Source organism: Enhydra lutris, unplaced genomic scaffold (assembly GCF_002288905.1).
Source record: "Enhydra lutris kenyoni isolate GAN:26980312 unplaced genomic scaffold, ASM228890v2 scaffoldscaffold6, whole genome shotgun sequence".
Classification (NCBI taxonomy): Eukaryota; Metazoa; Chordata; class Mammalia; order Carnivora; family Mustelidae; genus Enhydra; species Enhydra lutris.
The window spans coordinates 1661054-1688470 of NW_019154090.1; the positions used below are offsets into that span (position 1 = coordinate 1661054).

At 60.1% G+C, this 27417-nt stretch overlaps 1 protein-coding gene across 1 annotated transcript in view; it reads left to right on the forward strand.

The window, feature by feature from the left end:
* The window catches only part of LOC111141505 (TATA-box binding protein associated factor 4), a 65370-nt gene that overhangs the window by 15115 nt on the left and 22838 nt on the right, over positions 1–27417 (forward strand). Inside the window, exons 3-6 of the mRNA XM_022494108.1 lie at positions 22338–22504; positions 23633–23752; positions 26113–26235; positions 26973–27095. Of these exons, the coding sequence (XP_022349816.1) occupies positions 22338–22504; positions 23633–23752; positions 26113–26235; positions 26973–27095 (533 nt within the window). The remainder of the gene's footprint in view (positions 1–22337; positions 22505–23632; positions 23753–26112; positions 26236–26972; positions 27096–27417) is intronic.

The following is a 27417-nucleotide window of genomic DNA, read 5'->3' on the forward strand; positions in this document are numbered from 1 at the left end:
AGGAGGAGGGCAGTGTGTGCTGTGATTCCGGTGGGAATTTCCTCCCTTCTGAATAATTTCCTGCCGCTTTTCTCTTTCAGAATTTCCTTTCAGTTTGTCGTGAACATTCTCTTATGTCTGGGCGGCTTGTTTGCACGTGGCCTCCCCTGCGTTGGGTGCCCCCTTTCCTGTTCTTCCCGGGTTGCTTCTGGGGTGGGGGGCACCGAAGCCTCGCACCAAGGATGGGGCCGGTCGCGTGCACAGGTCTCTGTCTTGTCGAAGCCTTTCATGGAGGGTCTGCTGGTCCTGGCTGGTGTGAGCATGGTACAGAGGAAGGATGGAGAGCCATCGTGGCACCCCGGGACCTCTCGTTCATGGTGGTCAGGTGGAACTAGACTGGACTTGTCGATGCTGGAACATTCTCTGTTTTTTAGGAAATGATCTTGTGGGTATTAGTTTTACTGCCTGGAGCTTGGATATCCTGCCGTGAGCCCCTGGGGGTACTGGAAAGACCCCCCCCCTTCTTTTTTGAGTCTGCTTTCCTCTTTCTGCCTCTGCTGGGATCTTTCTCTCTGCTCTGTCTGTTGGGGGTGCGGTGCCACGTCCCTTCCTTTACTCTTGGCTTTGTGGGCTCTCGGCGGGGGAAGAGGTGTGGGAGGGAGACAGGAGGTAATTCTGCTGGTCAGCGAGCTACCCACGGGCTACTGTAAGGCGGTTTGGGGCACCGCCCTGGATCTCCAGGTACCAGCAAAAGCAGCTGTTGGTTTGTAAAGAACTTAACTTTTTTAGAGCACTTTAAAGTTCACGGCAAAATTAAGAGGAAGTACAGAGATTTCCCCACACGTGCCCTGTCCCTCACATGCAGCCTCCCACTGTCAGCATCTCCCAGCAGAAGGTACATTTGTTATGATCCAAGAACTGGCACTTTGCCATCTCGTTGTCCCTCAGGCTCCTTACATCGGCTTTATCTCCGCGTGTACGTTCTGGAGGTTTGGGCAAATCCATAAAACATACATCCGCCATCGCAGGTATCAGAGTGTTTTCACTGCCCTGAGAGTCTTCTGTGCCTGCCTGTCCGTCCGTCCCCACGTCCCACCCCTGGCGGCCGCCGGCCCTTCTATTGTCTGTAGTTGTGCCTTTTTCAGGACGTCCTGCGGTTGGCGTCACACAGCGTGTGGCCTTGGAGCCTGGCTCCTTTAACCTAGTGATGGACATCTGTGGCTCTGTCCTGTCTTCGTTGTTGGAGAGCTCATTCCTTTTTACCGCTGGTTAGTAACGTAACGTTTTCCGGACCTGCCCCAGGGATAAGTGTGCTTATCCCTCCTTCACTGACCGTGTCTTCCAAGTGCTGGCAGCTACGGATAAAGCTGCCGTAAACGTCCATGTGCAGCTTTTTGTGTGGACGGAAGTTTTCAGCTCCTTTGGGTAAATAACGAGAAACAGGATGGCTGGATTGACGGTGAGAGTACGTTTAGTTTTGCAGCAAAACACCAAGCTGCCTTCCAAGGCGCCGGGCCACGTGGCGTTCCCGCCAGCCACGTGCGAGAGCGCCCGCTGCCCCGCGTCCTGGGCGGCGTGCGGTGCCGTCGGCGTGGCGGGTGTCGGCCCTTCTGACGGGTGGCGGGCGTCTCGCTGTCATGGGCGCCGGCGTGTCCCGGATGACCCGGACGGGGAGCGCGAGTGCGGGCGCTCGACTGCGTCCGGGTGGCCTCTGCGGGGAGGGGCCTGTCCGGTCTCCCGCCCAGTTTCTAGCTGGGCCGTCTGTGTGCTCGCTGCGAGGGGCTAAGAGTCCTTTCTATATTTTGGGTGACGGTCCTTTGTCAGACGCTTCTCTGGCAAACGTTTTCTCCCAGCCTGCGGCTCGTCTTCTCGCTCTCGCGGCGGTGTCGCGGAGACCAGCCGTTTCTAATTCTCGCGGTCCAGCTCGCCAGCTTTCTCCTCCACGGATCCTGACTTGGCCTTGTGTCTGAAAGGTCATGGTCATCCCCAAGGTCACTTGGATTTCCTCATGGGTTATCACTTAGGAGTGAGTTGATAGTTTGCACTTTACATTGATGTCTGGGACCCACGTTGAGTGAATTTTCCTGAAGGGTGTGAGTTCATGTCTAGATTCGTTTCTCTGCGGGTGGACGTACGCCCGTGGGCTCAGCACCGATTGTGGAAGAGCTGGTCTCTGCTCTGTTGTGTCGCCTTTGCTGCTTTGTCAGACATCGTGGATGGCCTCTGTGGGGTCTGTTCCGGGCGCTGTCCCGCCCCATGCTCTGCCGGTCTCTTCTGCAGGACCCACACGTGACGGCTGCGGCTTTGTGGGAAGTCTCCATGTCGGTAGTCACCCTCCAACTCTGTTCTTCTCCTGCACTGACTGGGCTCTCTGGGTCTCTTGCCTCCTCTCCGTGCAAACTTCATTATTTATTTATTTTAAAAAGATTTTATTTATTTGAGAGAGAGAGAGAATGAACGTGAGCGGGTGTGGGGGGCAGAGGCAGAGGGAGAAGCAGACTGCCCAGTGAGCAGGGAGCCCCATGCAGGGCTTGATCCCAGGACTCCAGGATCATGACCTGAGCCAAAGGCAGATGCTTCGCTGACGGAGCCACCCAGGCGCCCCTCCGTGTGAACTTTAGAGTCTCTTTGTCAATATTGATAAGGTAGCGTGCTGGGAGCTGACTGGGCGGCGTCCGCAGACGGACTTGGAAGGAGCCGCCGCCCTGACGGCTTCGAGTCTCCGATCCATGAATGTCGGATGTGCCTCCGTTTATTTAGTTTTTCTGTGATCTAATTTATCAGGAGTTTTTTGTTGGCTTTCCAGAGATCTTATATGTATTTTGTTAGGTTTTTGGGTGCTGGGGTAAGTGACAATGTACTTTCGTTTCAGACTCTCCGCTCGTTGTTAGTGTGAGGACGCGATGGGGGTTTGTAAACGGACCGTGTGTGCTGCGGCCGCACTGTAGCCGCTGTTCGTTCAGATGCAGGAGCTTCTTCCGTCATTTTTTTCCTTTTTTTTTTTTTTTTACCTTGGTGATCCTGTGATCTGTGAACAAAGACAGCGTTTTTGCTTTTTCCTCTCCGATCCGTACCCCTTTTATTTCCTCTTGTGTGTTGCGCCGGGGAGGACTCGCGGTGCTGTGTGGAGGACCGGCAGCGGGAGGAGACCTCCTTGCTGTGTTTCCCATCTTAGAGGAAAAGCTTTGAGTGTCTCACCAGTAAGTAGTATGTGAGCTCTCGGTTCTTTGTGGCTCATCTTTATCAGGCTGAGGGAGTTCCTCTTTTTTTCTTGGTTTACGGAGAGTTTTTATCACGAACGGGGGTATTTTGGGAAGAGCTGTCAGTGGAGGGAAGGCCTTAGGAAGGTCCTGCCACATCCAGGTCTCTCTGTTTGTGTTCTCAGGAATATGCCTTGGTCTAGTCAGGGGGATGGGGACGGCAAGAGACATGACCTGTGTGAGGGCCGGTGATGGGCCAGGGGACCGTCACAGGAGGAGGGGGAGCGTAGGATGGAGCCAGGAGAGTGCCTGTGAGTTTCCCGCCTGCTGGGGTGGGACAGCGAAGCTAGGCAGAAGCTAGGCACCGCGCATCTCCTGCACTCCCCACCGCTCCCCACCGCCTTCTTGCCGGCAGGACGTGAGGCTCAGCTTGGTGAGGTGCTTTGCCTGGGGCCTCCCTGCCCACTGGAAACCCTGGTCCACTTGCCCCTCCCTGGCCTGGAAGCCAGTCATGATGGTGACCCAGTGGGGACAGGTGTTAGCACTGCTGTGTCTGGAGGCAGGGCCAGTTGGATGGCACAGCTGAGGCAGGTGGGGGTCAGAATTGCTGTTGCTGGAGTCAGCAGGGTGAGCCTGTGCAGGGGAGTGTGGGGAGGGGCTTCTGCAGGGGCCAGAGAGCTGCGGGTGGGGGGTGCTGGAGGGGACGAGCCCTGTGAGGGAGGAGAAGTCTGCTTTGACTCCACAGGTGGTTCTGCGTGTTGCTGTCCTTCTGAGCCAAGGTCAGTGGGGGGCTCCGGTGGTGACAGCCGCCAGTGGGGCTCCCGTGAGAGCTGGGTTCCGCTGCTGGCTAGCGGTGCAGGTCCCCCAGCCCTCAAGTGTCAGCTCTCATAGCTGTCACCTGGCAGTTAGCAGTGCCCCAGGAGAGCTTAGTTAGTGCAGCCGTAGACGGCCACTGTCCTCCACCCTAAGCACAAGTTCAGTGTTTTCAGAGAAGGATTCCTGGTACAACAGCTCTCCCAAAAGCAGGCCCCTCTTTGGTCTGGGGTTTGGGTGGACAGGCACCAACGCGCTCCAGGACCAACAGGCGTTGGCCGCATCCTGCAGGAGGGAAGTGGCTCAGCCCAAGACCTGCAAGGCTGTAGGGGACTTTCAGGGGAAACTTGTGGTACTTGTGTTGGAAAGTGACCCCGCCAGTGAGGAGGCATCTCGGTGTGGGACAGAGTGGGCATGTTGGCCAAACACGGTTGGGGTGGCTGGGGTGGGGTGGGGTGAGTGTTGGTAGAAGGGTAGAGGTAGGAGGAGGAAAGGTCTGGGAGCAGCCCTAGATATGGGGGTCCCACGGGGACAGGATCACGGGTAATGCGTGTTAATCGGGCAGCCTCTGTGTTTGAGGGTCCCGGTGAGGAGTTCTAGGTGCTGGTTTTGCTACAGGAGGCCTGTGGCTCCGGTGACTGTGCCACCTTCCATATGACCGGAACTTGCTAGCCTCTGCGTGTAGTCCGGCGGGCTCTTACCGTGGGACCCGGGAACCGGGGCTCGCTTTCCTCATGGGGAAGCCCGACTTGTTCTAAACCAGAGTGAAGCACTTTGGGGTCGGGCGGCATGAGTGCTCCCTTTACCGCACAGGGGAAGGGCTGAGGGTTGAAGTGTCCTGGGCGGGTGTCCCTTTTGTTTTGTTTTGTTTTTTTTTTTTTTTTAAAGATTTTTTTTTTTTAAAGATTTTATTTATTTATTTGTCAGAGAGAGAGAGAGAGAGCGAGCACAGGCAGACAGAATGGCAGGCAGAGGCAGAGGGAGAAGCAGGCTCCCCACAGAACAAGGAGCCCGATGCGGGACTTGATCCCAGGACGCTGGGATCATGACCTGAGCTGAAGGCAGCTGCTTAACCAACTGAGCCACCCAGGCGTCCCTTTTTTTAAGATTTTATTTATTTATTTGACAGACAGAGATCACAAGCAGGCAGAGAGAGGGGGAAGCAGGCTCCCCGCCGAGCAGAGAGCCCGATGTTGGGCTCGATCCCAGCACCCTGAGATCATGACCCGAGCCAAAGGCAGCGGCTTAAACCACTGAGCCACCCAGGTGCCCCCAGGTGTCCCTTTTGTAAGATTTTGCCCCCCACGCTAGGAGTCGGTTTTGTCAGAATGACTCTTGTTGCCCACACGCCTCTGCGTGTGGTTTCCAGACGGAGTCCAGCAAAGACATCACCCGGCGCTGCTTTCGTCCGTCTTTACTTTTCTTGGACGCACACTCGGAGTTTCCCTCTTCTGCGTGGGGCTCCTGTTTCGGGGTGGGGGGTGTAAGGCAAGCGCGGTGGGTCTTTGCCGTGTGGTCTCGTGGACTCTCAGGTGGGAACCTGGGCCTGCTCGCTCACACCGTGGCGTGCCGCCGCGGAGAGGAAGGGCGTCCGCAGAAGCAGAGCGCGGGCTCTGGGATTGTCCCCTGTGGGACTGCAGACACTGGCCGCGAGTCCCCAGAAGCGGCAGCGTGTCTCACCTGCACTGAAGTCACAGGGGCCAATTGTTGTGACCGTGGATTTCCCAGACACAGACACAGATAGCCTGGGCTGCAGTGGGAGAGGTCGGCGCACTGGACTTCAGAATTAAAAGAAAACTTCCGCCGCTTGACAGACGTTAAACGAGAAGGTAGGTTCTGGAGCGGAGCCGCGTATCTGACCGAGAACCTGTGTGCAGGGCGCAGGGAGGACTCTTCCCACTCAGTGGGCAGAAGACAGGCAGCTCTGTCTGTTAGGAATGGGCAGAAGGTTGGAGTAGACACAAAAGAAGGGATAAATGTGGCCCCCAGACATGCGAAGGGAGGCTGACCGTATTGGCTGTCGGAGAAGCACACACCGCAGCCCCGGGGGAGGCCCCATCGCTTCCTCGCCCACTAACGCGGCCAGAACCAGGAGGACGGGCTGCACGTCCTGCCGGCGGTGTGGGGGTGGAACTCGCTGGCCGCGGGGAGGGAAGGAGGAGAGCGTGGCCGTTTACTTGCCGTGGCCAGCAGCCCGCTCCAAGAGCCCGTCCGTCCACGTGAGACCTGCCGGGGGCGTTTGCAGCAGCCTTACTGACAAAGAGCCCAAATTGGGACTCATCGACACGTCCATCAGCTGTACGGCTTGTGGCCCATCCGTACTCAGTCCTCAGGACTCGGTACTCCGTACTCAGCGATACAGAGGGCCAGAGGACTGACACCTGTGGCTGTGCGGAGGGATCTAGAAACCCTCTACCAGGTGCAAGGAGCCAGGCTCAGGGCACCGCCGGGTGCACGACTCCATTTCTGCGAGACTCCAGGAGAAGCTGACGGTAACCACGGCAGTCGCCTGCTTTGGTGTTGCCGTGTGGCGCTGGGGGCTTTGTAAACTGGTGGGGTTTATTCAAGTCTTGGTTGCGGTAGTGACCGCACAGCTGTGCCTTCTGCTCAAACTCTCAGGTTGTGCACTTAAAGTGGGCAGACTAGATTTCTCGTAAACTGGATTTCAGAGAAAAGGACACGGTGCCCCTTTCTCTGTCCGCCTGGGTGCCGCGCACTGTTTCAGGAGAAGGAGGGTTGTGAGCCGCCGTGGGAGAGCTCGTTTGTTTGTGTAAAGTGTGTCTGCTGAGAACGGGCTATGGGGGAGCCGGATGCTGGGACTGGCTTTTGGGAGTCCCTTGGAAACGGCCTCACTGATGGCTGGTTAGGTCTGGTCCTGGATCTTCACTTTTCTTACGACGAGATTGAGCACAGACAAGTGTCCGTGTGCATCAAGGAGAGGTTGCTGGGTTGCGTGGAGAAGGGCCATTGCTCCCCAGGGACCGCCTGAGTCCGGGCCATGTTGGCTCTGTTCAGATGGAGGCATCTGTCTCGTCTTCAGGGGAGGATGTGGAGTGTCCATCAGGGGCTGGCTGTGCGCTTGAGCCCACGGCTGTGTCTGAGGTTTCCCTGCACATCTGCCTGCTTCAGAGTGACCATAGTCTGGAGCTACCTGCAAGCAACGTCTGGTGTTTAGATAGCTGCTTTCCTTCAAGTAAATCCAGCAGTCCCCTCTTCTCTGGGGGGATCCATCGCAGACCCCGGGGACCCCGGAAGCCGAGGGCAGAGCCACTCCCGCACGCACCGTGTGCTCTCTTCTGCACGCACGCACCTGCCGTCAGGTGTCTGTGATGAACCGGGCACAGCGAGGGAGTGCCAGGAACCACGGACACCACAGGACAGCTGTCACCACGTGCGGTGACCAGAGTTGTGTAAATGTGGCCTCTGGCTCTGGAAACGCCTTCTGGTCCTGTGCTCACCCCCTGTGACCATGGGATGAAGTGACGTGAGCCACGCGGGCGGGGGACGAGCGGGAGGTAGCACCTGACCTTCTGCCCATGTGTCTTTGGGGCCCAGTCACTGAGAGCGCGGGTGAGGGGCACAGCTGTGATGCACACTCATCCTAGGAGATTTGACAAGGACAAGAGAGTCCAGGAAAGACATGAAGAGTAACCCATAGTCTTGTCACCAAGTGATCATTCTAACTGTCTCTGATACGTTGCTTCCTTTCTAAAATTTCCAGGTCCTCAAATGTTGTGGTTAGTTAAAAACTACGTAGTTTTGGGTGTCTGGGTGGCTCAGTTGTTAAGCGTCTGCCTTTGGGTTGGTCATGATCCCGGGGTTCTGGGATCGAGCCTGCTTGGCGGGAAGCCTGCTTCTCCCTCTCCCTCTCCCTCCCTCTCCTTCCCTTCTCCCCCTCCCTGTGTTCTCTCTCTCGCTGTGTCTCTGTCAAATAAATAAAAATCTTTAAGCAAACTACGTGGTTTTTAATAGATGTGTACTTGGGCGTGCTGGCTATGTGCCGGGCACATGACACGTGGTGCGGGTGCTGGGCGTGTGCACGAGGCTCTGGTCTGCTCCCCAGGTGAGGCAGGCTAGGGTGCGGGCAGAAGGGTGCTCTTTAGATGGGTGGTCAGGGAGGCCACTGCAAGGAGGGAGAGGACGGTGAGCCCCTGGAGTGCTGGCAGAACTTTCCATACGGTGTGCGGAGTCTGGGAGTAGCCGGCGGGGCAAGTGGTCACAGGGGTGGAAGAGGCAGCAGGCCCACTGGCGGGTATGAGCATGCCAGGTGGCAGTGGGAGCTCGTGGGCGGCTCTCATGGTGGGCTTACATGGTGGCTGGGCCACTCCACCATCTCTCTTGCCCACATCGCTGGGCTTGGCCCCTGGGATTAACTTCCGCGCATCGACGGGTGGGTCAGCCGCGCAGGGGCAGATGGAGGTGGCCGCTTTCCGCATCGGGGGCAAGTGTCGGGGGACAGCCCCGCCTGTCCCTGCTGGCAGCGAGCGTGCTCTCCCTTCACCTGGGTGGTCTCGGCACACTGCTTGGCCAGGGCACCGCTTCCGGGGTCTCGAGAGAACTGCTGTGGTGTTTGCCATTCAGGTCACTAAGAACAGCAGGTTCCCCTAAGTTCTTGGAAACGGTGTTTGTGTCTGCTCCCTTGCATGGAAATCTTGGGTCTGATGACCTAACCCTGTTCATGCACTTGACCTGTCCTACCATATATCAGTCTCAAGATTAAACAGTAAAACCCAGGTTTAAGGTGTTCCGCGGTGGTTCGTGCGTCCCAGCTCCGTTGACATTGCTCTTTGTTCTGTGTGTTTTGTTCCCAGTTGGGTACAGTCTGGTTCTGTGTGTTTGGGCTCCTGCTCTGCGCGAGAAGACTGCCCGTGGCATGAGAACGGGGTCTTCACATGCCTTTCACCTGTCCCCTCTCTCTTGCCAAGCCCTAGGGAGGGTTCAGAATGTTTATTTTCGTTGGTTTCCGGGCCATTCGTTGTGTGTTTCTTCTTGTAAAAGTCAGCACGTTCACACCTGCACACCATGCTTGCCCTCTTCCATCACAGCAGAGGTGCGTGTTCTCTGGTGCGTACCGTGACTTTTGTCCTTGACGATATCACCTGGAGATCATCTTCCGGTGGCATTTCGTTTTAATTGAAAAACTAAATTTTACATATAGTTACTTCAGAGAAGAAGTCAGTTCTCCCAGTGACACCGTCCTGCCTGGGCAAGCTCTGGTTCCGGAATACCGCTGGAAGGCAGCCGTCCAGACGTTCGATCTCCCCGGGGTGCTGCGAGACACCCGTCCTCGGCCGCAGCCGGCTGTGCCGGGGAGCACTGGGCTGCGGGGGGGTGTGTGTGGGCAGCTGGCGGTCCTTCCCTGCGGAGGTGAGAGGGATCCCGGCGTGGCTCCCCGCCATCGGCTGTGCCGCCTGCATGGGGTGACTCAGCCTCCTGGCGACGTGCCAGCCGAGCCCACGGGGTCTGAGCAGCAGCGGAAGAACTTTCCGCGGGGCTGGGGGGGGCGCGTGAAACCGACCACGGAACGCACCTGTCCTGAGCGTGCGATTGTCGTGAGAAGCGTGTACACCTGGCTGTCCAACGTCACGGCCCAGATGCCGCTGTGCCCCTCAGCCCCGAGGGCCTCTCGTGCCCCGTCGTTGACGGAACGCCTGGGCCCGGCAGACTTCGGCTTTGTGTCTCTGTAGTCGTGGCTGCCTCTCTCATCGTTCACGGAGACGGAGCTGCGCGTCGTGACGGGGTCTGGCTTCCTCGCACGGGCCGAGGTCAGCCCTGTGGCCGCACGCACGTGCCCGTCGGCTCACCGCGCTCGGACGGTGGGCTCTCCCAGCCGCGGCGGTAGTGAGAGCCGTGTCCTTGAGCGTCCGCGGGCCAGGCTGCGTGTGGGCACGCGTGTGCACGCTCGCTCCCGGCTGACCCGTGGCCGTGGAATTGCTGAGGCCCGGGGCAAGCCTGTGTTCAGGCTCCTCAGAAGCCGCCGCTTCTCCTGAGTGCTGGTGGGCGTGGGCGTTCCGTGCTGGGCGCGGGGTCAGCCTCCGGCAGTCTGGCTGCGAGTGGGTGTGCAGTGAGCCCCGCGGCTTGACCTTCACGGTCCCCTTTCTTGGGTGTGGTCTGCGTCCCGCACCGTTGACCCTGTTGAGCAGTTTCGTGAATTTTCACGAGTATGTTGTGTGACTGTCACGGCACTCAAGGTGCAGACCCCCCATACCCTTGGTGGTGGCCCCTGGCAGCCACTCGTCTACCCTGTCAGCCTGGCCCTGGGCTTTTGCCTCTGGAGTTGTGTAGACGGGCGCTTGCACGGCGCTGCTCTGGTGTGTCCGGCCTCCTTCATGCGGCTGGAGGTGGCTGAGCCGTCCAGCGGGGCCTCGCTTCGCCCCCTCGCTGGGGAGTGCCGCGCTGTGCACGGGCTCCGGCAGCCAGGCCAGTCCGTTGGCGCTCGGGTTGTGATTCCTTCGAGGCTGTGTGTGTGGCTGGGGCGCCCCTCGTTGGCAGCCGGCCTTTTCTCTCTCTCCGTCGTGTGGGGCGTGGGGTTCTCGGTTCTCATGTGGCTGCCTTGATCCGTCTTCTCTTTATGGGGAGTGCCTTTTTGGGTTATGTTTAATATGCTCTTTCTTTTAATGTTTAATATGCCTTTTTTTTTTTAAGATTGTATTGATTTATTTATTTGAGAGAGCGAGTGAGCGTGAGCCAGGGGAGAGGCAGAGGCAGCGGGAGAAGCAGACTCTGTGCCAAGCGGGGCGTCCAACGTGGGTTCCATCCCAGGACCCTGGGATCCTGACCTGTGCCAAAGGCAGACGCTGAACTGACCGAGCCCCCCAGGCGCCCTTAATACGCTCTTCCTAACTCCGAGGTCACAGGGATATCGTCCTGTATTTTCCTCTGCCGTCCAGCCTGTGCTTCGGCTCCGGCGTCTTCCGTCCCTGGGGGCCGGGCGTCGGGCTGAGCGTGGCGTGGCCGAGCTCACTGCTCGCTCGTCCTGCACTGCCCGGCCTGCTCCCTTCGAACCGACCTTCCTGACTCGCTGGTCCGTGTCCCCACGCCGTGCGGCAGGTTTTACCTGTGGGCGTCCTGTTCTGGGCTCTCCGCGGAGCTCTGTTGGTTTGTCTGTGTGTCTTCCCGTCTGCGCCGCTGTGACCGTGTCGTGCCTTTGTGTTCACTCTGGCTCAGGGCCGCTCGCATCTCCCTGAGAAGTTCTCCGCTCATCCGCGTTCTCGTCTTGCGTCTGCGTTTGTGGTTCGCGGTCAGAGGCCCGTGGGAGTCCCGCAGCTGCTCTGACTGGGATTGTACCGATGCGCGGCCAGTTCGGGGGGTGATGTCCGTGGTGTGGTGTGTGTGTGCTCAGGAGTGTGACGTCTCACTCTGTTTAGGTCTTTCATGACATCTTTCAAGCAAGTGTGCGTATTTTTTCCATCCAGGCCTTGCACGTGTTTTGTTGGAGTCATTCCAGGAGGCTGTGAATAGTAGTTTTTACGAAATGGGTTTTCGGGGCGCCTGGGTGTCTTATCTGGTTGAGTGTCTGACTCTTGGTCTCGTCTCAGGTCTTGATCTCAGGGTCGTGACATCAGGCCCCATGTTGGGCCGACACGCCGGGCGTGCAGCCTGCCTAAAAAAACCGCAGAGTTACATTTTCTAGTTTTTGTTGATGGTATGCTGAGTTGTAGTCGAATTTTGGATGTTGATCAAAGTCTAGCAATCTTATCAAACTTTCGTTGAAAATGTGTGTGTGTGGTTTTTAGTTGTTACACACGGAGAGTCCTGTTCTGTACAGTTAATGACAGTTTTCTTTCATTCAAATTCTTATGCTCCCAACTCCCTGGCCTGTCCTCTGGGCGGTGGGCTTGCGGGGGTCTTAGGTCAAAGAGGGATGATGGCGTCTGCGGATTATTCTGATTTCAAGGGCTGTGCTTCCGAAGACTTAACCGTTGGAGACGCTGGTTTGTAGATTCCCTTCATCAAGTTAAGGAAGCTCCTTCCCACTGCTGATTTTCCGAGGTTGTTTGCTTTTCTTGGCGGAGATATTTATCCTGTAGTCGTGAGCGGATGTCAAGTTCATCAGAGGCTTTCTCTGCCGTCTGTGGGATTTGCCCTCATGTTACTTAAAGCTGAACAGTGTCACTTGTCAGCACCTTCTTCTGCCCACCTGTGCGCTCCTTCCTTGTCCTCTGGCTTTTCCGGCTGTACCCGCTCTTCCCGGAGAGGGCCGAAGCCGTCAGCTAGGAGCCCCCGGCTTCTCCTTCCCTACGGCTCTTGAAGCCGGCCTCCTGGCCCCTCACCCCTCCTGCCTGGGGCCTTGGGGCCTTGCTCTCCTGCATGTCGCTCTCAACCCTTTGGGTCCCTTTCTGTGCCCTTCCCCACGGACGCTCACTGTGTCCTTGCCCATGTTGCTGGGACAGGGCGCCTCCCCCCTCCCCCTCCTGGCGGCCTCACGCCTCCCCTGTTGCAGTGGCGCTGCTTCCTCCTGGTTAGACCCTGCAGACCGGGTCCAGAAGGTTCTCCAGGCTGCGCCTCTTACAGTGCCGAGCAGCTCTCCTCCGTAGCATCGACTGATTGTTTAATGGATCCGACACGGCGGGTTCGTGGCTAGTGCCTGCCTTCCACATCGTGGAGGGGGCCTCCGGGAATGGGTCCCGCGGGTTCGTGGCTAGTGCCTGCCTTCCACATCGTGGAGGGGGCCTCTGGGAATGGGTCCTGCGTCTGCTTTTCCGGCTTTCACTGGTGCCTGCTGCAGCCCGGCCCGTTGGAGGGCCTCAGTGGGCATCTGCTGGCTGAGGGAGTGAGCGGGCGTGTTAGGCCGCTCGGAGCCCTTGGTTTGCTTCCTCCTCTCCAGGGGCTGAATTCTGGAGAGCCAAAGTTTTGCTGGGAATTGTGTGAGGTGCATAGCGTCTGCCTCCTGACCTTGAACCTGCGGTCTCTGAGGAGTTTACTGCTGCAGACCCGGGCCCTGGGTGGGCCTCCAGCCTGGCCCCCGGAGCCTCGTTCTTTGGCACGGACAGCTCTGTCTGGCCCAGAGAGCTGCTCGTCTCACTGCACCTTTGACAGATCCGGCTTAGTCCCTCTTCTCCCGGCCTCTCCGGCCCCTGCTGGCTCACTAGCTGACGGAGCATGTGAGAGAGCGCAGGTGCCTGCCTCGGTGTGGATGGGCCTGTGCACTTGAGGTTCCAGAAGAGAGACGGACCATCCGAGCAAGCAGACGTTGCTGGATAGAGTGCTGTTGTGGTAACCCCGAAAGGGAGGGTTCGTTTCTCTTTGTTTACTGATCTCGACGAGGATCCAGAATGTCCTTCCAAGGCATCCTGTGCGTTCCGTGCCCTGGGATTCATGCAGAGCCCTGTCCTATTTGCAGAGCCGCTGAGGGACCGTGGATGGAAGGGAGAGAGGTGGGTTGTTAAGGCACCTGCCTCCTGGTCGCTCTGCTGTCCTGCTTTGTTTGTTTGTTAAAGATTTTATTTATTTATTTGACAGAGAGAGATCACAAGTGGGCAGAGAGGCAGGCAGAGAGAGGAGGAAGCAGGCTCCCCACTGAGCAGAGAGCCTGATGCGGGGCTCGATCCCAGGACCCCGGGGCTCGATCCCAGGACCCCGGGACCATGACCTGAGCGAAGGCAGAGGCTTTAACCTGCTGAGCCGCTGGTGCCCTGCTCTCCTCCTTTGTGACTGCATTTCTCAGGCTCTGCTGGAAGCATTTACTTGTTCATTCTTCGTTCATTCACACGTTTCGCACTAGAAAGGACCTCGGGTGAATCACAGAAGTCCCCCTGCTAGGAGAAGAGAAAGTCAAGAGGAAGGGGCAGGGGAGTGACGGGAAGGCAGAATGGACTGGGGTGAGAGGCTGTTCTGCTGCTATGGCACGGTGGGGAGGGCTCAGACTGGGAGCAGAGCCTCCACCCCCGCAGGCTGCAGGGGTACCCGCGGGTGAGGGAGAGTGTGATGACGTGTGAGGAGAAAGGCGCTCAGTCAGTGCGGGGCCTGTGGGATTTCAGACTGAAGAGAAGCATTAAATGTGCTCAATTTTGATCCTAGGAGTTTGGGGAGGTTGGAGAGGTCTCCCTGGGGCTCCGGAGCAGGAATGCAGGGAAGTCCCCGAGGTCCCCCGGATTTCGGGGTTTTGAATAAGTGGGAAGCTGGGAAAGTAGTGCCGGCAGACGGGCTGGGCCCAAGGGCGCTCACCCCCACATTCGCCACGCTCCGGCGGCCAGGGACCAGGGAGGTAGGCGAAGGGTGCTGGGCAGATGCGCGCGCGCGTACCCGGAAGGGTGGGCCTGGGGGCGCCGAAGCTGCTGGGGGAGAGCCTGGCACTCGCTTAGGGCGGCTGCGTTGACCCTCCTGCCCTGTTGTCAGGGGAGCCGGCCGTGTCTTTTCTGGGGTCAGTGTTTTCCCTGAACCTTCCAGAAGAGCAGTGACCCTGCGATGCTGCTGGAGCTGCAGGCGGGGCCACTCAGACCGTCTGAGTCTTCGGTGTTTCGTAAGTGGGAGGTGCGAGGTCCGGGCCATCCCAGGACACATGAGGTGGAATGGAGTGTCCAGGACTCAAGGTGGGGGGATGTCTGCGGGAGAGAACGCCTTCGCTCAGAGGGTCTGTGATGGGGCCAGAGGGTTAGGACAGTGCGTGAGCCATGGGGTGACACTGGAAGCCCTGTGTGGTGGACCTTGGGGTAGAGGGAGGTAGAGGTGGCCCTAGCGGGGTGTGGGGACCCCCAACCCTCCCAGCAGCCGGTCACCCAGCATTTGTGGGCAGTGTTTTTCTTACTGTGGTTTTAAGTGACAGTATTTCTAATGCTGGTGTGGAGAACTGGACAGTGGGAGTGCTGTGCGTCTCCGGAGACAGACACACCCTGGGGCACATGTTGGCCACGGTTTTTTCTCTGACGTAGGTAGCTAGACACGCCCACGGGACTGTCACAGAGGTCGGTCCTCTGTGTTGTTCCACAGCTGTCTTTCATGTTGTGCATCAAGGACGTGCATCCCTGCCAGGGCACAGTGGGAACGCGTTCCTCTAGCTGGTGTGTAGTGTCTCCGTGTGAACGTGGCCAGTCAGCGGCACCTGTCCCCCGCCGGTGAGTGTCGTGCTGCGCAGAGACCCACGCCTGCAGTCTCTGGGTCAGAGGACATGCGTCACAGTATTGGTGCTGTCCGAAGAGACCCTCGCCCAGCATTGTATGCCCTGTACCCACCCTGTGCCATCAGGGGTGTGGGTGAGGAGAGTTACCATGTAATGTGCCCATTTTTGCCCACTCCGTTGAGGCCGAGTATCCTTGCTGTGTGGTCCGTTGTGGTGTTTTTGGGAATCAAAACAAAATTGGTGTTTTTGGAATTGGTGCCTTTTTGGGCCATTTTTTATTAAAAATTGTTTTTGAGATTTTATTTTTAAGTAACCTCTACACTCAAGGTAGGCTTGAACTCGTGACCCTGAATCAGGAGACGTGCGCTCCAGGGACGGAGCCAGCCAGGTGCCCCTTGGCCGCTTTTCTAAAGTATGTAAGACAGCTGCGGCCGTAGCTAACTTAGTCAACTTTTTGGACAAAATTTTGTTCATTACAAAAGTTCAACCTGTGTGGACACGTTTGCTGAGGGAAGACCCCACCCCGTTCCCCATCCGCAGTCTTCTTCGCCAGCCCGTCCCGTGGCAGGCGGTTCTGCCGGGTTGCGTGCCTGCACGTGTGCACATCTGGGTGAGGCTCGAAACGCGGCATCTGGAGAGTGCCAGCTGCTGCCGTCCTGAGCTTTGGCAGGACGCCTGGGAGAGGGGACCGTGACGTGCGCTGGGGTCCTGACTGAGCCTCAGGCCATGGCCTGCCTGCCCTGGGGCCATTCTGTGTCTCTGCCCTGACGGGCGTGGGCTGGGCACACAGCCTTCTGTGCGTTGCAGGTGCACGACGTCGTCGTTGGCTGCTGTCACGCTGTGCGCACCCCAGGTCTGGTGTTTTGTTTTCATCAAGCGTTTCGGATAGTTCCTGTAACCTTTAGCGTTTGAAAGCATGGACAGCACAGCAAACCACTTCTCCATGTGCGCGTCAAGCAGAGAGAACACTAGCCCCCGGTTTTATTTTTCTTGGCTGATGGCTCTCACGCCGGCGCGCTTGTTTGCCGCTGGTCTGCGGAGTGCGGCTGGAAGCCGTTCTCTCCTCCCGCCTCCTGGAGCAGACACTGGAAGGCGGCCTGTGTGGGTCGGTCCTGCCCCCAGGGAGCTTACACGGAGGGGACACAGCCTCTGGGAGCCACAGACACTGGGGTGGAGCCTGGCTCACCTGAGGAGGTGTGGGTGGGTTCTGGGAATGTGGGCCTCGAGCTGGCTCCAGAGGCAACGGGGAAGAAGGAACGTTCTAGAATGAGGCCCTGTGGTGGGCAGGGGCTCTGCGGCCGGCGTCTCCGAGGTGAGGCTGCAGAGGGAGCCCGCTGTGGGAGGGCAGCCTTACCCTGGGAGCTGTGGGAAGCCACCGAAAGCCGCTGGGCAGGAGGGCTCCAAACTGTCCCTGCGCCTGAAGGGAGGCTAAGAGCGCCGCTGTGTGTCCTCGCGCATCCCTTGTGGCCTGTGCCCTCCGTGTTACGGATAAGCCGGAGTTGCCCGTCCTCTCATCTGCGCTTTTGGGTTCCCGTGTTTGGCTGTCACACATACAGCTGCTGCGGGTGACTGTGGGTCAGACGTCGTGAGGGGAAGCACCTTGCGGGCGTGGCCCTGTGGCGGGGTGTGCGGGACGTGGCCGGGGGCTGCGGGACGCGTGCACACCAGCAGCGTCGGGCATGTCGGGCACGTGGGGTGGACGTGTCCTGCCTTCGGCCGTGTGGCAGGTGTGTTGAGTCACGCTGTGACTGAGGAGTCAGACACTCCTGAGGCGGCAGGCGTGTCGGGGGACCCGCCGGGTGTGCTAATTCACGCGCGGGTTTGCTGTCTGTTGCCTTTGGTGAAATGTCTCTTCGCGTCTGCTGCCCGTTTTTTGGAGAATTCTGTTGTGGATGCCTTTTCTCGGACGTGCGCCTCACGAGGACCTCCTTCTGCCCCGTGGTCTCTCATTCCCTTGGTGCTTCTTGAGGGCAGAAGTGTTTCATCTTGACGGCGTCTGCCTTACCGGTTTGTGTTCATGGGTTCTGTTTCTGGGGTTGTGTCTAGACTATCTCTGCCTAATCCAAGGTCCACAAAGACATTTTCCCTCTGTTTTCTTCCAGAAATTTAGAGTTCTAGGGCTTATTACATTAGGCCTGGGATCCATTGTGAGTCACTCTCGGTAGACGGCGTGAGGCAGGGGTCCAAGTCCGTGCTTTGTGCATGTGGAGGTTCCCTTGTTCCCTGTTTGCTGAAAAACTGTCCTTTTCCTGTTGAATTCCTTTGTACCTTTGCCAGAGGTCATCGGTTGTCCGAGTTTGTGTGGGCCTGTTTCTAGACTCCGTTCGGCTCTGTTGGTCTGTTCCAGCGTGGTGCCCGTGCTGACCCGCCTCCACCGCTGCGGCTTTCTAGCACGTCTTAGAAACCGGCAGTGTTCGCCTCAACTTCGTTCTTTCTCGTGGTGGTTTGGTGACTGTAGGACCGTGGGTTTGTCTGCGAGTTTTAGAATCGGCCTGTCCGTTTCCCCACGGAGGGCTGCTGGGATACTGGTGGGTTGCGCTGCCCGCGGGTGAGCTGGGGAGACCCGGCTTCTTATCCGCTGGCTTCCCAGCCCGCGAGCGAGGCCTGGCGAAGCTCTTGGCTCTGGTCCCCCGCCGCGTTTCCCAGCCGCATTTGTGGTTTTCAGTGTGCTCGGGTGCCCTAAGGTTTGTGACAACGACGTCTATGTGTGCAGACGCCGCACGTGCTAGAACATGAAGTGGGTCAGAGGCTTCATCTTCAGCTGGCGATCAGAAACGCAGTAATGTCACCGCTTCTCACCCTCGAGCAACCACGTTCCCTCCCATGCCGTTCCTCGCTCCCACACGCGCAAAAATGAAGACATTCTGCTTTTCGACACTAAGCAGGTTTTGAGAGAACGCCGCCCTGCGAGCACACATGCCCCGAGGTCACACCGCAGCTGCTGCTGGGTCCTGCACCACGCGGTCTGTCGGCACTGCGGGAGCCCAGGAGCAGTTTCCCAGAAATCACGGTCAGCTTGGTGCGGTTCGGGCAAATGTGACGAGGCCGCGACCCTGGGCAGCTGCTCTTGAAGGACTGAAGCCCTGGGACCAGGGTCCAGGTCACGGCTCACATGTGGATCCTTTGGAACCAGCACCCCAGCATCCCCCAGCAGCAGCACAGTTGGGCACAGCTGGTGTGTGCTGTCCCCTCCACACTAGACCGGGGAGGTGGCGTGTTGGGCCAGGACACAGGAGCCCCATCCACTTGCGTGTCCGAGCCCCACTCCCCCACTTCCTGGAGTCACAGTTCCCCCGCGCTTCAGAGGCAGAGAGCCACGGGAGTGAGAGGAGCTCTCGGGCTGTGGTTTACGTCAGCTTTACCAGTGTCCACGTTGGCTGCGGTGTGGCCGCAGGGCCCAGGGCCGTTACCCTGGGCTCCTGGGCCTCGGGGACACTCCTCCTGCTTCTGTGGCCACAGCCTGGGGCCAGCAGGTCCCTGGCCCTCTGCACCCTCCCCAGGCTCTACCTCGCGGTTCCGGATTGTGGTGTGTGCGGCTCTCGGAAGTGAAGCCCGCCGCTGTGTTTCGGACTGAGCTTTGCCCCTTTCCTCGGCTCCTGTCCTGGTTCCGGCTTGGGGGACAGTTTCATTTTGCACGTGGTTAATTGGGGAGAGTTTTGCCTTTTGAGTCTTCCTGGACTCTCGTCCTTGTCTGGCAGGTGACGGGGCACTGGAGACCCTTGTGGCGGTGAAGGTGAGGGCGGAGGTCTGGTCCTCCTCAGCCGGGCGACCATTCCCTGCTCCTGTCATCAGCCATTCCCCCGAGGGAGGTGGCCTCCCAGGCCTGCGTGTGAAGGGCCGTGGCCGGCCAGGCGGGGGGACGGCGTGGCGCCCGCAGCTCCTGGCCCGCAGCTCCCGGAGCTTGTGCAGAGACGCTCCCCTGAAGTGATGTCTTCCAGGTGGAGGTTCCCAGGCGAGTCCGAAAATGCCCGTTTAATTTGTAGTGTAGCTCTGGCTGACCTACATTTTGGTTAAAAATACAGTAAAAACTGTTGGTAATAAAGGGATCACGGAAACTGTAACATTTGGTAAAAACCTTGAGTTTATCTTAAACTGTGGTGCTTGAGGGAAGGATGGGGTCCGTTCTGAAGAGCTGGCCGTCTGCTCCACTCTGCGTGGCAGGAGCGGCGGTGGGGACAGCCTGCGTGGGGTGCCCCGGCCTCCCCCACAGCTGGTGCCAGGGTCTCGTGCGGCTGAGCGTGGGAGGCCCAGGCTCTGCCAGACCGCATGGCCCTTGGAGCTGCTGGTGGGCGCTGACGCGGTGCTCTGTGATTTTAAAATCTGAGCTTTCACAGCAACGAAACCCAGAAAATAGCCCCGTAGCGTAAGCAATAAAGACATTATACATTTGTCTTGGATGAAGTATCGTGGAGCTCCTGGAAACTCTGTTTTTGAAGCGTGTTCAGTGACGTGGGCACGACGCACGGTACGAGTGGCCGCGGCCTGCGTTCTTGTCCCCCGGCCGGGCACATGTGTTCTGTGTGCGCGATGGCTGGAGGACGCGGGATTTCAGATCTGTGCTGTCCGGGTGCGTCTCTGAGTTTCTCAGGTTTGCTGCACAGACTTGCTGTTCCCAGCAGGGCGTTACAGTTATGAAAAGAGAGCACCCGAGTTCTTTTCTGTCTGCTTGATCGGGATGGCGGCTCGTGCAGACAGGCTGGTTTTGGCTCCTGCGTGTCCTGAGCCGAGGCCCGCCCGTGGCTCCTGAGTTGTCTGTGAACTGCCTCCTGCCTCCTGGGATTGGCCACCTTGGCCGGACAGGCTTTGAAGGGTCTTCAGAAACGAAAGGAGTGTTTTCCGTGTCTGCGCTCCGGCGGGGAAGCGCGCCGTGGGCGGGCCTGCTCCGAGCTTCGAGGGCGTGTGTGTGCTCAGCGCGGTTCGGTTGTGTTTGCGAAGGAGGGCACTGTGGTGTGTCAGGTGGTCCCTCTTGGCTCCTCGCTGGCCTCAGGGGCCCCAGCTGTAAGGGGACAGTGGGCCACACACACGGGAGCCCCTCCCTGAGCCCGTCTTGCGCCAGCAGAGGGGTGGGCAGGGGGCGGCCTCCGGGGCTGACTTGGAGACAGAGTTGTGTTCCTTGGCCTTTGCAAGAATAGATGTTGCCCAGCAGCTTGTCTGTCTGAGATGAGTGATCACAGCGGGAGGTTGCAAGGTCCGGGACTGAGATTGTGTCATCGTGTGGCGTTGGATGAAGTTTGACGCGGCCCTCGGCGCAGTGATTGTCGGACCGTCGTGCTCTCCGTCTGGCCGGTGATGGCAGCGCAGCATAGCCGGGGGCCTGGGAGGCAGCACAGCTGGGGGCCTGGGAGGCAGCGTGTGCCCAGCACAGCGCCCGTCCCCACATGCACGCGGCCTCCCCTCGGCCTCCGGAGCCGCGTGGCTGTCCTCGGGGTCACGGTCACTCGGGGCCCCGCCGTGGCTGTGTGGCCGGTCACTTTGGAGCATTTGCCTCCCCTTCTCTGCAGTTGCGTCTGTCCCTCTCCCTTGTCGGCTACATCCCCACTCGGATGTACTTTGAGTGCCGACCTGAGGTCACGTTACCTGCTGAGGGTCCCCGGGTTGCTTCCCTCTCTGACTCGGCTCGTCACCGCGGGCACGCTGCACGGTGGTGGTGGTCTCGCCCTGCTGTGGTGCCGGGCGCGCCCCCTGTGTTCCACCGCGCTGGTCCCGTGGCTGTCGTGTGACTGTTTCTTACTCAAATCTTGCGTGAAGTTTCGTGGAGGTGGTGCTTGGAGCAGAGCGGCGGCTGACCCCGGGGGCACGTGCATCGCCGCGGTGCTGACCCACCTGACGCGGGGGCGGCATCACAGGGCCCTTGCCGTCCCTCGTCCCTTTCCCGCGGCCTCAGCCACTAGTTTCTGGAGGAGTCTGTGTGAGGAAGGAGCAGGGTCTCTGGCTGGAAGAGCGACTGGTGACGAGGGACGGCGGTCTTGGGAGACTGGCTCAGGAGGACGTGGCCAGGCTGTGCTCTCCGGCTCCGCGGTGTGCTCGCGGGCTCCCAGGCCGGGAGCCTTCAGCACGGTGGTTGCTCGCGGCCGCCGGTTTCTGTTTTGTTCCGTTGTTAGATTTCAGCGTGGTTCACCATAAAAGGACGTTTTAGAGGGAGGCTTGCGTGGCGTAAATGTGGTCCCTCTGGATCGGGGTCATAGATGTCAACGCAGGAGGAGGCTGTCAAGTTTCCATGACCTGCTGGCTGTTGGAGGAGCCGGGCCTGGAGGTTCAGGGGCTCCTCGTGGCCTCCCTGGGGTGGCTCGGGCTCCGGTTCAGTTCAGGAGGGAAAGCCCTGACACTGCGTGGTGTGAGGTCACGGGAGGCTCTCGGGCAGCCCTTCCTTCTTGGAGAGAGCCGCCTCAGTCCTGTCCGCGGCGGAGACGCGTCCTTTCCCGCTGGGGCATCGCGGCCCTGGGCTTCTGCAGGCCTTGCGTGAGCAGGAGTGTGCTGCTCGTTACGTCCTTTGTCCTGGGAAATGGAAGAGTTTGACACGAAAACAGACTATTTCTCGTGGAATCGACGACGTAATTGTTCGCTGGTTCTCGAAGCCGAGATGAATGCCAGATCTGACTGGCGGGACTTGTTTGCCAGCGACATAGCCGCAGCCCCGTGCAGTGAGCCTGCCCGCCGTCTGTCCGTGTGGGGCCGCCAGCTTCGCCTCCGCCACGGTGCCGCCCCCGCGCCCAGGAGGGAGTCCTGTTCCCGGAGGAGTGCTTGCTTCACGCTTCGTAGGACTCTAGGCCGTGGGCGGACTGTGTCTCCCAGGTCCCAGCCAGCCCGCTGGGCAGGAGAAATGAGGGAGGAGGGGCTGAGAGACCGGGTGCTTCCACAACTCCTGCTGCCCTAGGATCCTGGCCACAGCCGGGAGTCGTGGCGTGAGTGCGTGGCCGTCCTGGTGGGGATGGTGCCTGGCCGTGGGGCCCTGCACCTGGCTTCCGCCCGGAGGGTGCGTGGGCCTTGCTGCAGGCCGGTGCCGGTGGCCATGGGGCAGGTGGTGTGGCCTGCAGAGGCTTTGCTGCCGGGCTGACTGCTGGAAGGAAGACTCCCCTGCTGCTGGAGTCCCGTGGAGAAACCTCGCGTGCTCTCCCGTCTCGGAGGCCGTCTGCACTGGCGAGTGGGCTTCCAGTTCAGAGACTCTGCCTGGCTCACGGCTCCTGCTTTCTTGTCCGAGCTGCCAGGCTGCCCGGTGACAGGTTCGGCCCCTCACTGGCCATGTGCAGGCGGCATGCCTCCTGACGCCACGTCTCCTTTGTCCCCAGGTATGGTCCTCGTGCGGAGCGAGAACGGGCAGTTGTTAATGATTCCCCAGCAGGCCTTGGCCCAGATGCAGGCCCAGGCCCACGTGCAGACCCAGCCTCAGACCAGCATGGCGGCCCGCCCTGCGACCCCCACAAGTGCCCCTCCCGTCCAGATCTCCACCGTCCAGGTGAGTACACGCGTGCCGGGCGGTGGCGGCCCATGGGGAGTCCACAGGCGTCCTGTGAGGGCAGAGAGGGGCAGCCACATGCCGCCCTCCATTGGGAGGCTCGGGGAGCTGGTGCTGCATCCGTGCTCCGCAAAACCATGACTCCGTCCTGTCCTGGCCTCTGCTGTGACTCTACCTCCGGTGCCTCAGTCTCCCCTTCTGCAAAGTGAACCCCGCGTACGTCAGCTTTTCCTGGCGTGGAGGCACGTGGGGGCGTCAGGAGATTGTATGCCTCCCCTCCACATGTAGTTAGGCCTTTAGGGTTAGCTCAGAGATCTCTCCCCGGAGACCTGGGTGGGGGCACGGTCCCTCAGTGCTGACATGTCTTGGCCACACCCCGGCTTCCATTTGAGCGCGTGCTGGCATGCTACCCATGTCTCCGTCTCCCAGACCCTTTCTGCCTGGGGCTGTGAGTCTGTTGTTCTGACTGGTGGGCCAGTTAGTACCTGAGGTGGACACTGGCGGGGGCTGACGTTCCTGTGATACTGGCTGAGTCCCCATGGTGGTGAAGGCCCGCACTGCAGACAGAGGCCTTGGGTGGGCTGAGAGAGCCATGTGGTGCCCCGTCGTTGAATACTGGGGACAGCAGAGAGCAGTGTGCTCCAGGCCCATGGGGTCGTGGGAAGCCAGGTGCACGCTATAGTCCGACCGCCGGTGCCACCCGCTCGGGACTCGTGCCATCTTCCACTTGGCTTGAGGGGTCAGTGGGCCACCCGGTCACTCCCCCCACACGCAGGGGACACGTGCTTCTTGGTTTCTTAGTGCTTGCGAACAAGAGTACAGGAGGCGCGCCCAGGGACGGTTCCGGATCCCTGCTTTCTTGACAGCCTGTGGCTGGTAGACTTGGCCGAGGAGGCCTAGCGATTGCTCTGTCCCAGCACACGTGTCACAGCACACACGTGGTCGGTCACACGCTTTTCCTCTGCTAAGAAGCGCTCCAAGTCGAGGTGGCCCTGCTGGTGACCGTAGCTTGAGGCCTGACGCACGGGCCGCGGTGTCCGGGTCGGTGCCGGGGCGGGGAGCCCGCCGCGTGGGCCGCAGGAGGCCGCTGTCCCGCGTTGCTCCTGACGACGCTCACTTGTATCTCAGGCGCCTGGGACCTCCATTATCGCGCGGCAGGTGACCCCAGCGACCATAATCAAGCAGGTGTCTCAGGCCCAGACGACGGTACCACCCACCACGGCGCTGCAGCGCTCGCCCGGAGTGCAGGTGAGGGGCCGCGGGCGCGGTGTGGGTGCTGGCGGGGCCTCGCGGGCGCGGTGTGGTGCTGAGCCGGGCTGCGGGAGGCCGGCGTCCTGAAGACCGTGTGTTTTCTCCCAGTGCTGACAAAGGACGGGTCAGGGTTCCTTTTCTTTGGAGCCACGTGGATTTTCCTAGTGGCAGCGAGTTTAGAAGCTTCCCGCTCTGCCGGAGCTGTGATGAGAAGCGCCTGGTTGAGGCACCTGTGAGGCCGAGGAACCCGTGGTGCGGACCGCGCGGGCCTGGCTCCCGTCGCCCTGTCTGTGCAGGGGCGAGGATGGGGGTCCCGTTGGGGAACGGGGTTGCTGTTGCCCGGGTGTGCCATGTGAGGGGTCAGGGGCTTCCAGAACTGGCCTTGGCCTGTGTGCTGGCCACCCGGCTGCCCTGTCCCTGGCCGCCCCCCCAGCCCATGCCCTCTGCCCGGGACGAAGCCCGGTTCCAGAGACGCTCCATGTCGGCCTGCTGGGGTTGGTGTGCGTGTTTGTTCTTAAAATGGTGTCTTCAGCTGTGGGAGGGAGGGTGCTCCAGAGGAGGCCCTGAGCCCTCTTGGCGGGTGGTTTGGCTAATGCCGACGGCTCAGCCTCTGATCTGGAGAGCCGAGAAGGGCGACCGTGCGCCAGCGAGGCCGGCCCCTCATCATAGCAGCAAGCAGCTGCTCTGGGTGGCGAGGTCGGAGCCGCTGGAGGCCGCATGGTTCTGAGCGGTTCTGCTCTGAAGGTGTTCGTGCGCGTCTGCCACGAGTGCAGGGTTTACAGCATTACCACTCGGTGCTGGGTGTCTGCTGGGCGCCGGGACCGCGCCACCGTCGTTGCTCGTTGCTGTGTGTCCCCAGCGCGGTGCTCGGGGTAGGCTCTGTTCCCGCTTCCCGAGAGTGGTGTGGGATGGGAGCCCCAGGGTGCGGGGTGTCCGGGAGGTGGCTGTGGTCTGGGGCTCCCATCCCTCCGGTGGCTTCTCGTCTTGTGCTCTTTGGTGTCTGCGTGGGTGATGTTGCTCTCCGAAGCAGCGGGAGGAGCCCCAGGAGCTAAGTGGCGGCCTTGCGTGTGGCCGGAGCGCTCCCGGACGCTTCCTTGGTTCGCTGTCTGCATGCCGGGCTCTGTCTGGTGGGCACGTCTGAGTTGCAGTTACAGCGCGAGGCCGCTTTCCTGACAAGGTCCCGAAGCTCGCAGTGTGTTTGGCATCACATTTAGGGAAAGTGAACTGATCGAAGTAGGCAGGCCCCATCTCTGTATCCTACAGGGAAGCGCACGTTTGTCGGGCCGTCGGAAGAGAGTGCAAGGGGTATATCTTGAGGTAGAGGGAAACCCGACAGGATGAGAGGTGCCTGGGCTCTTTCTGGGCATCAAGAAGCAGCCCGTCCCCCTGGCTGCCCGGAGCCAGCTGCGTGGTGTGGCCCTGCCGTGCTTTCTTCCTCTGTAGCGTGTGGCGCTTCTGGCCGCAGGGTGGTGTGTGTGACCGCGGACACGGGCTGTGAGGAGTGCGCTTGCCACCTCCTCCTGCTCACACTCGTCGCTGGAGACCAGTGTCCGCAGCGGGATCCCTTGGGGCCGGGCGGACTGTGCTGATGCTGGCAGAGCCGGCGGGCACGCTGGCGGAGCGGACATGCTGCACACAGCTGTGCTCGGGGACGCTGAGTCCCCGAGCAGAAGCCGCAAAAAGGTGGTGCTGGCAGAGTTGGAGGGACGTGCAAGGCTGCGTTTGTGAATCAGATGTGTCTAGTGAGACAAACCAGTAAATACTCTCGTGATGTCTCACGTGGAAGGAAACCTCGGGTCTCCCCAGGGCTGCAGGTCGGGTCGCCAGCGACGTGTTGGCCTCCATGAGTGTGTTCAGTCACATGCCGCTCCCTGCTCACACTCGCTCCCCTCCGGGCACACATCCGCTCTGAAAGCCCCTTTCCGTGATGTTTCTCGACGAGACCCGCTGATGCAGAGCGCAGTGGCTGGTCAGGTGGCGGAGGCACTGCCTGCCCCCCCGCCACCTGCCCCGAAGTGACACTGGTGACCACCTCGCGTCCCCAGCCTTCCCTGTGCCTGGCCTCTGCACGAGCCAGGTGACACATTTTCAGTTGTAGTTTCTCTGTTTGGCTTTTTGTTTCTGGGGGAAAAGCTGATTTACGAGGGCCACTCGTACACCAGGCTGGGCCGTGTGCTGGGCTTCCTGGCTCGCGGTCTCCGGCCAGGTGCGCCGTCTCCCTTTCCTCAGCGTGCGGGTCTGGGGCCCTGGGGGCTCTTGTCTGGGGCTCTGCCTGCTGTGGGGTCTGGTTTCCTTCTGGGCACATGAGGCCCGTGTCAGCAGCACCTATGGTCACCTCGAATTTTGGACTCTCATAGCCTCAGCTGGTTCTGGGTGGCGCGGCCCAGACGACTTCCCTCGGGACGGCGACGGCTGTTCAGCAGACGGGGACACCTCAGCGAACGGTCCCAGGGGCCACTACCACCTCCACAGCTGCCACGGTGAGTGCCCCCTTCGGGGGTGGGAGAGAGGCGCCTCGAGGCTCCTACTGCCCTCGTCCGCCTGTCCGCAGCCTCCCTTCCTCCTGGGCCTGGGGACCTTGGCCTCTCCGAGGTGGGGCGTGAGCGCAGCGGCCTCAGAGGGGCGGTGGGAAGGCCCTGTCCCCCTGCTAGGCTTTCAGGCTGTGCAGAAGTCCACTGTGAGAGGAGCCCTAACAGTGGCCTTTGAGGACGGGGCCCGTGGACTGTACAGAGGCCACTGTCTGTGGAGCAGTGCCGCGTCCCCATTAGTCACACAGCAGTGTCCTGCGCGCGTCCTCTGGCCCCCGGGGTTGGACTTTATTGGGCTCCCCTCTCTGGTTTTGTTGCCCAGCGCTTTCCGTCGTCTTCAGTAGCTGAGTTTAACTTCATTCCTTGTAGTGTGTGCTTAGAGAGGAGCTTTTCTCCACGGCGCCACAGCGTTGTGCAGAACTTCTTGCCAGTCCCTCTCGGTCCTGGCCGCGGTGCTTCTCCCAGTTACCGTTCCAGGGGTCCAGCTGCCGGCCGAGCAGGGGGCGGACTTCGCTGTGCCCTCGGCTGGCGAGCCGACCCCACCGGCCGCCCCGCGAGAGTCCTGCACTTTCTGGGGAAGGAGAAGTGCAGGCTTCGTAGACGGCGGACGTGCGTTCCCGTTCGCCGGGGGCCGCACCAGAGACCCGCCTCACCGCTCCTTCACTCGTGTCTTTTTAACTTGGATCCAGGAAACCATGGAAAACGTGAAGAAATGTAAAAATTTCCTGTCTACGCTAATAAAGCTGGCTTCGTCTGGCAAACAGTCCACGGAGACCGCCGCTAACGTGAAGGAGCTAGTGCAGAGCCTGTTGGTAAGAGCGCAGCCCCGAGCCCCGGCCTGAGCGAGTCTGTGGGACACACGGGGTGGGGTGGGCGCCAAGCAGGGGACGTCCCGCCGCAGGTGTATGGCCCCGCCGCGCCCTCAGCCTGGGCTGGCTGTCTGGGGACCTCACAGGCAGGCCACCGTGGGGGCCTGTGCCCCGCACCCCGACCCTTTGCAGCCTCCGCGATCGCCAGCCTGGCCTGCTGCCCGGGGCATCCACTCGAAGAGAGCAGGCCCCACTGATGGCCACTGGAAGGCGTCTGGTCGGCCTCGGGAGCATTTTTTTTTTTTTTTTTTTTTTTTTTTTTTTT